General features: G+C 39.0%; 1 protein-coding gene and 1 long non-coding RNA gene across 5 annotated transcripts in view; one reads left to right on the top strand and one right to left on the bottom strand.

The window, feature by feature from the left end:
• The window catches only part of LOC118149495 (uncharacterized), a 43,617-nt gene that overhangs the window by 19,852 nt on the left and 11,633 nt on the right, over positions 1–12,132 (bottom strand). The window contains exon 4 of one of the 3 annotated variants that reach the window (XR_004737011.3): positions 8,544–9,636. The exons of 1 other annotated variant lie outside the window; for it this stretch is intronic. This is a non-coding gene — a long non-coding RNA (uncharacterized LOC118149495). Of the gene's footprint in view, positions 1–8,543; positions 9,637–12,132 lie in introns of those variants that run through there. One more of the 3 variants, XR_004737010.3, reaches the window with a different exon arrangement.
• LOC100410178 (olfactory receptor 2M3-like) lies at positions 1,373–8,292 on the top strand. Of its 2 annotated transcripts, none has more exons than XM_008985632.5 (2): positions 1,373–1,973; positions 6,557–8,292. In XM_008985632.5, the coding sequence occupies exon 2, from the start codon at positions 6,571–6,573 to the stop codon at positions 7,507–7,509; it is 939 nt and encodes a 312-aa protein (XP_008983880.2). In that variant the 5' UTR covers positions 1,373–1,973; positions 6,557–6,570; the 3' UTR covers positions 7,510–8,292. The 2 variants fall into 2 exon arrangements, with proteins under 2 accessions (XP_008983880.2, XP_017822200.1); XM_017966711.4 differs by lacking the exon at positions 1,373–1,973 and adding an exon at positions 2,193–2,274.

The raw sequence follows: 12,132 nt of genomic DNA, 5'->3' as shown, positions 1-12,132 counted from the left end.
ACAGGGAGGGGAACATCACATGCCAGGTCCTGTTGGGGTTGGGAGGGGTGGGGGAGGAATACCAGGGCGGGGGGATTGGGGAGGGATAACATTAGGAGAAATACCTAATGTAGATGATGAAGGGATGGATGCAGCAAACCACCATGTTGTTTATACCTGTGTAACAAACCTGCAAGAACTGCACATGTACCCCAGACTTAAAGTAAAACAAACAAACAAGAAAAGAAAATATCCTAATGATAAAAATTAAAAAACATAAACAGACAGCCCTTGTGTACTCTAGGACAAGTTTAGTTGATCTCTGAACGTTTTCTGAAAGAATGTGATGAGAAAGTTCGAGAAGAGCGTAAAGAAATCAAACACGAACTAGCAAAACAGAATGATGTGTTTGCGAAGTTCACGGTCGGTCAACTAATGTCACGCTCTGGATGTGGTTATTATGTTTCATGACTCACACATTCTGCAGTTGAGGCTGCTTTATTCCTTGCTGAATTATTGCAAAGGGTCCCAGTTTTGACAAGACACAATGCCAGTATTCATCAGTGAATACAGCTTTTCGCAAGCTTTTGTCAATGGCACCTACTCTTAGGCACTAGCAAGTGGTTTTGGAAATGTCCCTGATGTCAGCGAAACTTGATGTGAACCTTTGCTATCTGTATGAATACAAGCCTGTCCTGGTTGCACAGAGGAATGAGTCTCCCTTTTAGTCCTTTTGTGAATAGTACAAAGCTGGAACTACAACCAAGAGCAGCTGAGGCAAGTTATAAGACAACTTTCAGGCCCACTGCTGAGACTGACGCAGGCACACAGGTAAGTCTGTCTGCTAAGGAACGACTGTGCGTGATTCCTCCTGCACCCCTTGGCAGATGGTTTTGGTAACAGACACAAGGCTGAACAGGCCCGTAACCAAGCCCTTTGGCGGAAAGGGGCCATTTCCAGGCTTGTACCTGGGAGCCGAATTGGTGAGTCTGCCACTTGGGTGTGGGTCTTCACTCTCAAGACAACCTCTCTGTCATGGGCTCCAGCAGAATTTCACAGCTTCCCACGTGAATTCCAAGGCTCTTACAAAGAGACTTTTGTTTGTGGATACATGCAACCTTCTTGTGGTGGTGGTGGGAGACACAAGTGGGTGACTTCCTACTTTGCTATTTTGCTTGGTAGCTCATATCATTCATCAGAAAAGTGACAAACCTTTCTTTAAGCATCAGTGAATCATACTTTCAAGTTGAAGGTAAATTATATGAGACTTTACAAGAAAAAGTGAATGACAACTCAGAGTACTGTAATTAAAGCCAAGGGACTGAGTATCCTGGAGGAACTGAAAGATTTAATCACAGAGGACTCAGTATAATTCTGTTGCAAGGGTTCTCTCTAGAAATTTAAACATTTCAGCGATTTTGAAGGAATATATTCAGTTGAAGACATCTGGAAGGTAAGATTTAGGTGAGGGAGTATAGTCCAAAATATCTAAGGCATTCTGGAGTTCAACCATGACAAATGAAATTGTATTTAATTCAAAGGTTCTATATCAAAAATTAAGGTGCTCTAAAGTCCCAAGAATAGGGAAGTAAATGTTTCATGTTAATCTGAAACACATCTCTTTATAGTCTCTGCGAAAGTAAAGCAGTGTATTTCTATATTTTTTAAAAGATTAAATAATACCCGTGAATGTGCTAAGTAGTGTAAGGTATTATTTACAGCAATAAAAACTATTATAAGTTAAGAATCATTGTGAGATTCTCCCCTGGATCTTGTCTATTTGTTCATGCTTCGAATAATTATGGAGCACGGACGGACTCCTTCACTGTGTAACTCTTACTTGTTTGATTAAGAGCATATAAGAAATAAGCATATAGCTTATCAACAATTGAGTAAGAAAAAAGTATATTTTCAAAAATATTTCCTGGTGAATAACACTGAAGCTTATTGCAAGATTACCAAAAGAAATGCATGACAAGAAGTATATAATGATGGTAAGAGTCATCTGATAAATGCATGCTGTGATACAGTTATTTTAAGGAAAATTTTTTAAATTGTTATTCTTTATAACAACTCTGTGATTCATGGAATTTTTTTTAATCTTAGAGATATTATTTAACTTTCCTGGTGGCAAAATTGTTGGTTACAGAGCAGAATGGAAGCTCAGGTTTGTCTAATTCGAAGGTTTTTGACATTTGCAATTTGTGTAAAACAGATATTCGCCACGTCTTCTGTGAGTTGAATATTTGCAGAATTTGCTATCTACAGCACGATGAAACAAGCATGGAGAAAAATGTATGTATGCTGTAACTGGCAGAAGACATATGATTTACAGAGGTAAAGGATGATGAAAAAGAAAGATAATTTCAAGCAAGACAAACCTTCTGAGAAAGACCTAAGCTCACGTTTTTGTATCAGAGATCTGTAAGTAGGAATGCAAAGGGTTTGTGCTAGAAAAAGAGAACAAATGACTTGAAATAAAGGCTTGAACAATTTTCTGAAATTACTCACAAACAAGATCAATCAGAAACGTAATCTGCTCTGTAAAAAAAAGATTGAGATATTGAATGCCTTTGAGTCTAGTGCTATTAATTGAATCAAATGGTGATTCAGAAAAATTTTTAAAATAATGTATTGTGATAGACTGAAGAATATAAGATTAGCTTTATCCATCATCTTCAAGGGGTACAGATACGAATTTTTTTTTCAGAAGTACTTATGAAGCTTTTTAAAAAGCATCAACAATCCTTTTTGTGAGATGTGATTTGAAGTTTCTGAGTGTAGGCAGCAGGGTGTATTTGATGAATAATTTCTAAGTTTCAGCAAGGAGAGTTTTCGCATGCCATTTTTGTCTAGAATATAGTGCCTGGTTTTTGCATCTTTGTTTGGAAGTGGGAGAGTGATTTGTCCTTTGGCACAGTGCAGTACCTCTAGGGCAGACACTGAGCTTAGTTACCAACATTTCGGGACTGCTTCTTGCCTCATTTTTCACTCCTTTGCTCCCTGCTCCTCTCAGTTTCTCTACGGCGCCAACATTTCTTCCCCCGACGTGAATTGCCTTTTGAGACTGCGTCTTCACTCAGTCAACATTACTTCTTTTCTCCCTTCTCACTTCACCATCTTAAATTCCCTTCTCTTCAGATTATCTTTGTAAAACCCCTTTTAACCTATAGTTATAATTAATAAAAACACAAACTGTTTAAAGTTGAATCTTAGATTCAAAATCTCATTAAGATATTTGAGGCAAAGGTTATTAATTCCATACTACCAGAGATTTCACAAGAATCTATGATATAAACTTGTGATTAAATTTTTGCAAAATTCACAAACAATGTTGTATTACACGTTGCGTTTTAAGTGTGTAACTCGAATGTCTATACTAACCCTTCATGCTAATATAGCTCTAAATGAACTCATTCTTCCCAATATCACTTAACTGGCTTTCACTAAGACATTGCTTATGTGAGGTTGAAGTGAAAGAAGCAGCTGAGTGCTCAGAAATCAGTGCCTTGACAACCATGAAATACTATTTACCTTAGTCTTCTCTGATAGGACAGTAAAGAAAATGATAATTTGTTAGATTGGCTTTGGCAAAAAGTGAGGTGATACAAGATAACACAATATAAATATATTCTTCTATGCAAACTAACCTTGAAAAGATTTGAACTATGAAAATATTAGAGGAGTATATAGGCTGCATCTCTCCATCTGCCACACTGTAGATATTCCATTTCTCTGCTAGAAAATAACAACTGAAAAATGTTTCTTGATTAATAAGAGAACCACCAGTCTTGATCAGTTCTACTATCCCATGCTGCTATTCTTCAGGTGGGTCCTAATATGGGCTAAACTGAACGGATAATTTTACATATGTGGACAGAATGTGCTGCAGTTTGCTAACACAGGAGGCAAGGGAAACAGCTGTGAGCAAAAATTTAGATGTAAAATTAAACCTAATTAGAGTCAGGTCCTCTTATTAGTTAATAATGGGGACCAGATCATTTTAGTTCTCTCTGAGTCAAGCTACGTGTGTAAGCTTGTGGTTAAAGAGAAGACTAAAATGATAAATAAGACAAAAAGATACATAAGAAGACAAATACACATCAAAAGATATATGATCAATGGAGTTCCTCAGGGTGCACAGCTTCCTTAAATTACTAATCTAATTTATGGACTAGTTAATTATGTAATTAGGTACAACTTGAAAGAATCAATACTTAACGGTTCTTATTATCTTTCGAGGATGAAGCATGTTGGATTGAAATATGGTTTTGTACAAAATGGAAAAAAGCAGCATTTTTAGGAGCAGATATATTAAATGTTTATTTTTCCATAAATTTTTAGCATTTATGTTTCAAAACGTGGGGAGAGAGATAATTTCACACAAGTATAACAACATGAATAAACTCGAAATAAAAAATACATATTGTTTATTAGAGGGACTGCAGTTGACTAAAGCAGTGTGGTAATTTTCACTGGGCAGTAAGTGTTCATCAACAAACGTGAGAAATAATGAACATTTAAAAATAATGTTTCAGAGTTTTTCTGTGGGATGCATAAGAAAAGGTTTGCACCAGGATGAATGATAGAAGAATGTTTTATAAAATATAATTAGTAATTGTTTTAAGAAAAGTGGGAAAAGTAAAAATATCTGAAAAAATTAAGTGGCGTGTGTAAGTCACACAATGTGGGTTGAGTTTTTTCAAAGTATTGTAAATGTAAGAAACCTTTCAGAGAATTTAGAACTGATTAGGAATTTAGGATGTAGTGAACCGCAGAGTTATAATTAGAATATGTAGATACATAGTATAAAAATTAATAAGACAATGTGAACAATTTGTTCAGAGTATATTAGGAGAGAAATAAAGCCAATTCCTTAATCCATGGAGAAAGAGGCCAAGAAGGAAACCAAATGAATGTAAAAATAGAGAATTAGCCACAAGAAGGCTCTTAAAAGGGTCCTTCTAAAGAAAACTAGGAATATGCTATATTCGCTCAAATAGTATTTAATTTCAAATGTTTGTATTATACAAACTATATCGACGCAATGTTCTAAATACTTTAAAACCTAATCTTGTTTAGTCTTCATAACACCATATAATATAGATATTATAAATATCGAAATGTATAGAGTAGAAAACAGGGCTTAGAGACAATAATCATCTAACGTCACACAGCTAAACGAGTTTGAAAGATGCTCTGACACTCTCGTGTAACCTGGTTCTTCAGTAAAATAGACTCTGCCTGACTGTCTTTTGGACGCACTCAATTTTTAGGGACTAGATGAGGAAAGAGCATATTGGTAAGGAACTTCTGCTGAAACTTACTGTTACTAGCAATAAGGATCAAGTAAGATACTCCTCATGTTGCTATTTTAATTTGTTCTTATTACCTGGAATTTGACTAATCCTGTGTCGTTTTAGTATTTGTTTTCATGTATACTTTCCTGTATGAAATTTTGTTAGCATTATAGTGTGATATCATTAGTTTCGCTGGGAAATATAATACTAATGTAATGAAATTTCCCTAAATTCATGAGTCTTTTCATGATCTTCATGTCATTTTTTTTATTTATTCTTTTTTTTTATTGCATTTTAGGTTTTGGGGTACATGTGCAGAGCATGCAATACAGTTGCATAGGTACACACATGGCAGTGTGTTTTGTTTGCTTTCACCCCTTCACCCACGTTTGGCATTTCTCCCCAGGCTATCCCTCCCCACCTCCCCCTCCCACTGGCCCTCCCCTTTTCCCCCCAATAGACCCCAGTGTTTCGTACTCCCCTCTCTGTGTCCATGTGTTCTCATTTTTCATCACCCGCCTATGAGTGAGAATATGTGGTGTTTCATTTTCTGTTCTTGTGTCAGTTTGCTGAGAATGATGTTCTCCAGATTCATCCATGTCCCTACAAATGACACGAACTCATCATTTCTGATTGCTGCATAATATTCCATGGTGTATATGTGCCACATTTTCCCAATCCAGTCTATCATCAATGGGCATTTGGGTTGATTCCAGGTCTTTGCTATTGTAAACAGTGCTGCAATAAACATTCGTGAGCATGTGTCCTTATAGTAGAATGATTTATAGTCCTTTGGGTATATACCCAGCAATGGGATTGCTGGGTCGAATGGAATTTCTATTTCTAAGGCCTTGAGGAATCGCCACACTGTCTTCCACAATGGTTGGACTAATTGACACTCCCACCAACAGTGTAAAAGTGTTCCTTTTTCTCCACATCCTCTCCAGCATCTGTTGTCTTCATGTCATTATAAAGGGACAATCTACATTACATTTCTTTGTTGACTTGCTGCTCGACTAGATTATAGAACTCAAGAAAAATACAATGTTTTTACTATGAAACCTATCATGTCCATTAGCTATGTACTTTGCATTAAAAAAAATCACATCAAGCTAAAAAATAATTCTTAAAATTCCTAGTCTACAAATAAAAATAATTAATGACCAGAGAAATAATTTTCCTGTTTACATTTTGTAGCTGTGTTTTTCTTGGAGAGAAATTCTTGATATTTCTGTGATATAATTCTGGTTATTTCTTACATGTTGTATTCTCCTTAGTGAACATATTGATCATGGGATGGGAGAATCAGACCTTCAACTCTGACTTCATCCTCCTGGGAATCTTCAATCACAGCCCCACCCACACCTTCCTCTTCTTTCTGGTCCTGGGCATCTTTTCAGTGGCCTTCATGGGAAACTCTGCCATGGTTCTCCTCATCTACCTGGACACCCAGCTCCACACCCCCATGTACTTCCTCATCAGCCAACTGTCCCTCATGGACCTCCTGCTCATCTGCACCACTGTACCCAAGATGGCCTTCAGCTACCTCTCTGGAAAGAAATCTATCTCTCTGGCAGGCTGTGGAACTCAGATATTTTTCTATGTGTCCCTGCTTGGAGCTGAATGTTTCCTTTTGGCTGCAATGGCCTATGATCGGTATGTTGCCATTTGCCACCCATTAAGATACCCAGTCCTCATGAGCCAAAAAATCTGTGGTCTCCTGGCTGCTTCTTCTTGGATTCTTGGCTCCCTTGATGGCATAATTGAAGATGCAGTTGCACTGTCCTTCTCCTACTGTGGTGCCCGGGAAATACCGCATTTTTTCTGTGACGTACCTGCCCTTCTTACCCTCTCGTGCAATGACACCTTGATGTTTGAAAGGATGATATTCATCTGCTGTATCATTATGCTTCTCTTCCCTGTAGCAGTTATTATTGCTTCCTATGCTCGAGTTATTCTGGCTGTCATTCACATGGGCTCTGGGGAGGGTCGCCGCAAAGCTTTTGCTACCTGTTCCTCCCACCTCGTGGTGGTGGGAATGTACTATGGAGCAGCCATGTTTATATACATGCGACCCACATCGGAGCGTTCACCCACCCAGGACAAGATGGTGTCTGCATTCTACACCATTCTCACTCCCATGCTGAATCCCCTCATCTACAGCCTCCGCAACAAAGAAGTGGCCAGAGGATTCATGAAGGTATTTGGGAAGGGCAACTCTGAAGAGTGAATTTCCTATTATATTTTGCTTTTTTCTCAAGTGCTTGGCTTTATGCTTAAATTTATGTATTGAATGAAAGTAACTCAGAACCTAATATGTACTCATACACACACACACACACATATGTATGTAGTAGCATAAGATTAAGAAATTGCATAAGTGTTTGCATTCTTGTTCATTCAAATATTTCATATTTTTGTTGTGATTAGTTCAATATACACCTGTAAGTATAAATTTGTTCCAATAGAAAATGTACCTCCATATATTTTGTCTTTTTAATTCCATCTAACAAATGAGAGACATTTGTCAATCATAGGACATCATTGTTTGACTGCATATATTAAATCTGGTGTCTTTTAACATATGTTAAATTTAACCTTGAAAAAACAAAGAATTCTACTAAGTTCAATATCATACTTTGGATTAATCATTGTTAGTATGAATCACAAATTGTTTATCTACCAACCTAAAAGTATGCCTTTTCATCATTCATGTGTATGATAGAATTTCACCTTCTAAATCAAGTTCTTCTAACCAGCCAGTACAAAATACATTCCCTCGTGATTTTCTATCCCCTCGCCCTGCCTTTATTTTTATTCACTATCGTTATTAATACCCGGTTTTATCTTATGTGTTTATCAGTTTATTGCCTTTAGTTATCTCTAGAATATAAGCTGGATGAAGGGAGAGTCTTTGATTCACCACAGCAAGCCTAGAATAACAGCTGTCACATAACCAGTGTTGAATAAATATTTTTGAATGCATAAATAAAAGAAGCATTTAGCATTTGGAGTTATGCTGTACTTGAAAACAATTTTGTTAGAAGTCCACTGCATATCACGTCCCAAATAAATTATTATTGTATTAAAAGTTAAACGTACCAAAAATCATCCTCAAGCTAATTTACTGAAAAATGTAAAGGTAAACGATTCCTTTTAATATATATTTTAATAATTTTAATATATTTAATAAATTTAATATATATTTTAATAATAAAATATATGACTTTCTAATCCCAAAACTGAACCATTAGTACTAATGTATTAAACAAAATATTTTAAAGATTCTGACGGCACACAATTTTTTGAAACCAAAACTGGAAAAAAAAAACTGTACTGTACACTCTTTGCAAATAATATCTAAACTTAACACAGGGCCAAGGCTGTAGGCCACTAGAATCAGCTGTAGGCAGAGTCTCCCGCCTAGAAGCAGCAAAACGGCGGGTGAATCCTGCACCGACAACCAACGTACCCAGGTTCTGTCACTGGGACTGACTAGGCAGTTGGCATGACCCACGGGGAGCAAGGAAAAGCAGGATGGTGCTATGGCCCACCTGGGAGCCACACGGGCAAGGGGGGCCGTGAGTGATCATGCTACCCTGCCTGGGAAGCCATGCTTTTTCCATGGATCTGTGCATCCCATGGATCAGGAGACCCTCTCATGAGCCCAGGCCACCAGGGCCTTGGAACCCAAGCACAGAGCTGTGCAGATTCTCAGCGGCCACTCAGCTGGAGGCTCCCTAGGACTACCGAGTTCTGTGGTGGGGGGAAGAGGCGCTGCTGCCCACATCACTCCTGCTGCCTGCTGCCTGAGATGACCGAGCTCCAGGAGGAGGGGCAGTAGCCATCACTGCAGCTCCAGTCTGCCATTTTTCCCATGCTGGTGCTGGGGAGACTGCACACTTTGGACGCAAGAGGATTCAGCCCAGCGCAGCAGCAGTGGCAGATCGTGGCCAGCCTGCCTCTTTAGGCCGGACTCTGACCCATCCCTCCTCAGCGGGTGGGGCCTCCCTGCAGGAGTTCCAGCAGCTCCCGCCAGGGGTTTAGGGACAGAACTCTGAACTCCCCGGGACTGAGCCCCCAGGAGGAGAGGTAGCCATGATCTCCGTGAATCAGCAGACTCAGTCTTTCCCCGTTTGCTGTGAGGAATCCCAGGAGCCAGGATGAGTGCACTAAATCGAACCATTAGCACTAGTGTATTAAACAAAGTCCTTTAAAGATTCTTTAAGGTATGTAAAGAATACAGGGCCGGGCGCGGTGGTTCACGCCTGTAATCCCTGTGGGAGGCCGAGGAGGGTGGATCACGAAGTCAACAGATCGAGACCATCCTGGTCAACATGGTGAAACGCCGTCTCTACTAAAAAAAAAAAAAATACAAAAAATTAGCTGGGCACGGTGGTGCGTGCCTGTAATCCCAGCTACTCGGGAGGCTAAGGCAGGAGAATTGCCTGAACCCAGGAGGTGGAGGTTGCGGTGAGCCGAGATCACGCCATTGCACTCCAGCCTGGGTAACGAGAGTGAAATTCCTTCTCAAAAAAAACCCAGCACACCACACCCTCTCCATCAAGAGAGAGCCAGAATGCTTTGTTAAGGGGCCTCCTGATGGGTGAGACCCCCCCCCAACAAGCAGGGGTCGCCAGACGTCTTATACAAGACGTTTCCACTGGCGTCAGCCAGTGGAGATCCCAGGAGAAGGAGCAGGCAACCATCTTTGCTGTTCTGCAGCCTCCACAGGTGCCACCTCCAGGTGCGGGAGGGGCCCAGGCAAATAGGATCCGGAGTGGACCCCCAGCAAAACACAGCAGCCCTGTGGAAGGGGGACCCGACTGTTAAAAGTAAAACAAACAGAAAGCAACAATAAAGCACCAACAAAAAAGTCCCCACAAAAACGTCATCCAAAGGTCAGCAGCCTCAGAGCTAGACAAACTCATGAAGATGAGAAAGAATCAATTAAAAAATGCTGAAAACTCAAAAAGCCGGAGGGCCTCTTCTCCTCCAAATGATTGCAACACTTGTCCACAGAGCTGGAAGGAGGCTGAGATGGATGAATTGACAGAAGTGGGCTTCAGAAGGTGAGCAATGACAGACTTCGCTGAGCTAAAGGAGCTTGTTCTAAACCAGCGCACAGACACGAAGAACCATGATAAAACATTACAGAAGCTATTGACCAGAATAACCGGTTTACAGAGGAACGTAAATGATCTGATGAAGCTGAAAAACACGGCACACTGCAAACATCAATAACCAAATAGACTAAGCATAGGAAAGAATTTCAGAGCTTGAAGACTACCTTGCTGAAATAAGACAAGATTAGAGAAAAAAGAATTAGAAAAAAAGTAGGAAAAAAAGAATTAGAAATTTAGAGATAAAGGACACACATAGGCTCAAAACAAATTTGCTAAGCAGAAAAAAGCAGGGGTTGCAATCCTAGTTTCTGACACAGCAGATTTTAAACCAACTAAGATCAAAAAGAACGAAGAAGGCCTTACATAATGGTAAAGGGATCAATTCAACAAGAAGAGCTGAGTATCCTAAATACATACACACCCAATACAGGAGCACTCAGATTCATAAAGCAAATTCTTAAAGACCTACAAAGAGACTGAGACTCTGACACAATAATAGTGGGAGACTTTAACACCCCACTGTCAATATTAGACAGATCATCATCATTAGACAGAAAATTTAAAATGATTTTCAGGAGTTGAACTCACTCTTGGTAAAGTAGATCTGATACATATTTATAGGACTCTCCACCCCAAAACAACAGAATATACATTATTCTAAGTGCCACATGGAACTTACTCTAAAATTGATTACATGATTGGAATTAAAGCACGCCTCAGTAAATGCAAAAATACTGAAATAATAACAAATGGTCTTTTGGATCACAGTGTAATCAAATTAGACCTCGAGATCAAGAAACTTACTCAAAACCACTCAACTACATGGAACTTGAACAACCTGCTCCTGAATGACTCCTGGGTAAATAATAAAATTAAGGCAGAAATCAAGAAGGTATTTGAAACCAATGAGAACAAACCCAGAATCTCTGGGACACAGCTAAAGCAGGGTTTAGCGAGAAATTTTATGGCACGAAATGCCCACATAAAAAGCTAGAAAGATTTCGGATCAACACCTTAACATCACCATTAAAGAACTCGAGAACCAAGAGCAAACGGAATGAACATCTAATAGAAGACAAGAAATAACCGAGATCAGAGTGGAACTGAAGGGGACAGACATGTGAAAAGCCTTCAACAATTCAATGAATCTACAGGCTTCTTTTTTGAAAAACTTAATTTAAAAAACCACTAGCTAGACTAATAAAGCAGAAAAGATAAGAATCAAATAGCCACAATAAAAAATAAGAGGATATCATCACTGACCCCACAGAAATAAAAACAACCATCAGAGAATGCTATAAACACCTCTATGCAAATAAACCAGAATATCTAGAAAAAAATGTATAAATTCCTAGACACAGACACCCTTCCAAGATTAAATCAGGAAGAAGTTGAATCCCTGAATAGATCAATAACAAGTTCTCAACTTGAGGCAGTAACAGCCTACCAACCAATAAAAGTCCAGGACCAGATGGATTTACAGCTGAATTTTACCAGATGTGCAAAGAGGAGCTGGCACCATTTATTCTGAAACTATTCCAAACAACTTGAAAAGGAGAGACCTCTCCCTACCTCATTTTATAAGGTGAGCCTCATACTGATGACAAAACCTGGCAGAGATACAACAACCACCACCACCACCTCAGGCCAATATCCCTGATGAACATAAATGCAAAAATCCTCAATAAAATATTGACAAACTGAATCCAGCAACACATTAAAAAGCT

The sequence above is a fragment of the Callithrix jacchus genome, chromosome 19, assembly GCF_049354715.1.
Source record: "Callithrix jacchus isolate 240 chromosome 19, calJac240_pri, whole genome shotgun sequence".
NCBI classification, from domain to species: domain Eukaryota; kingdom Metazoa; phylum Chordata; class Mammalia; order Primates; family Cebidae; genus Callithrix; species Callithrix jacchus.
Note: the sequence above shows the minus strand (reverse complement) of the source record. Positions and strands in the feature narration are given on the sequence as shown.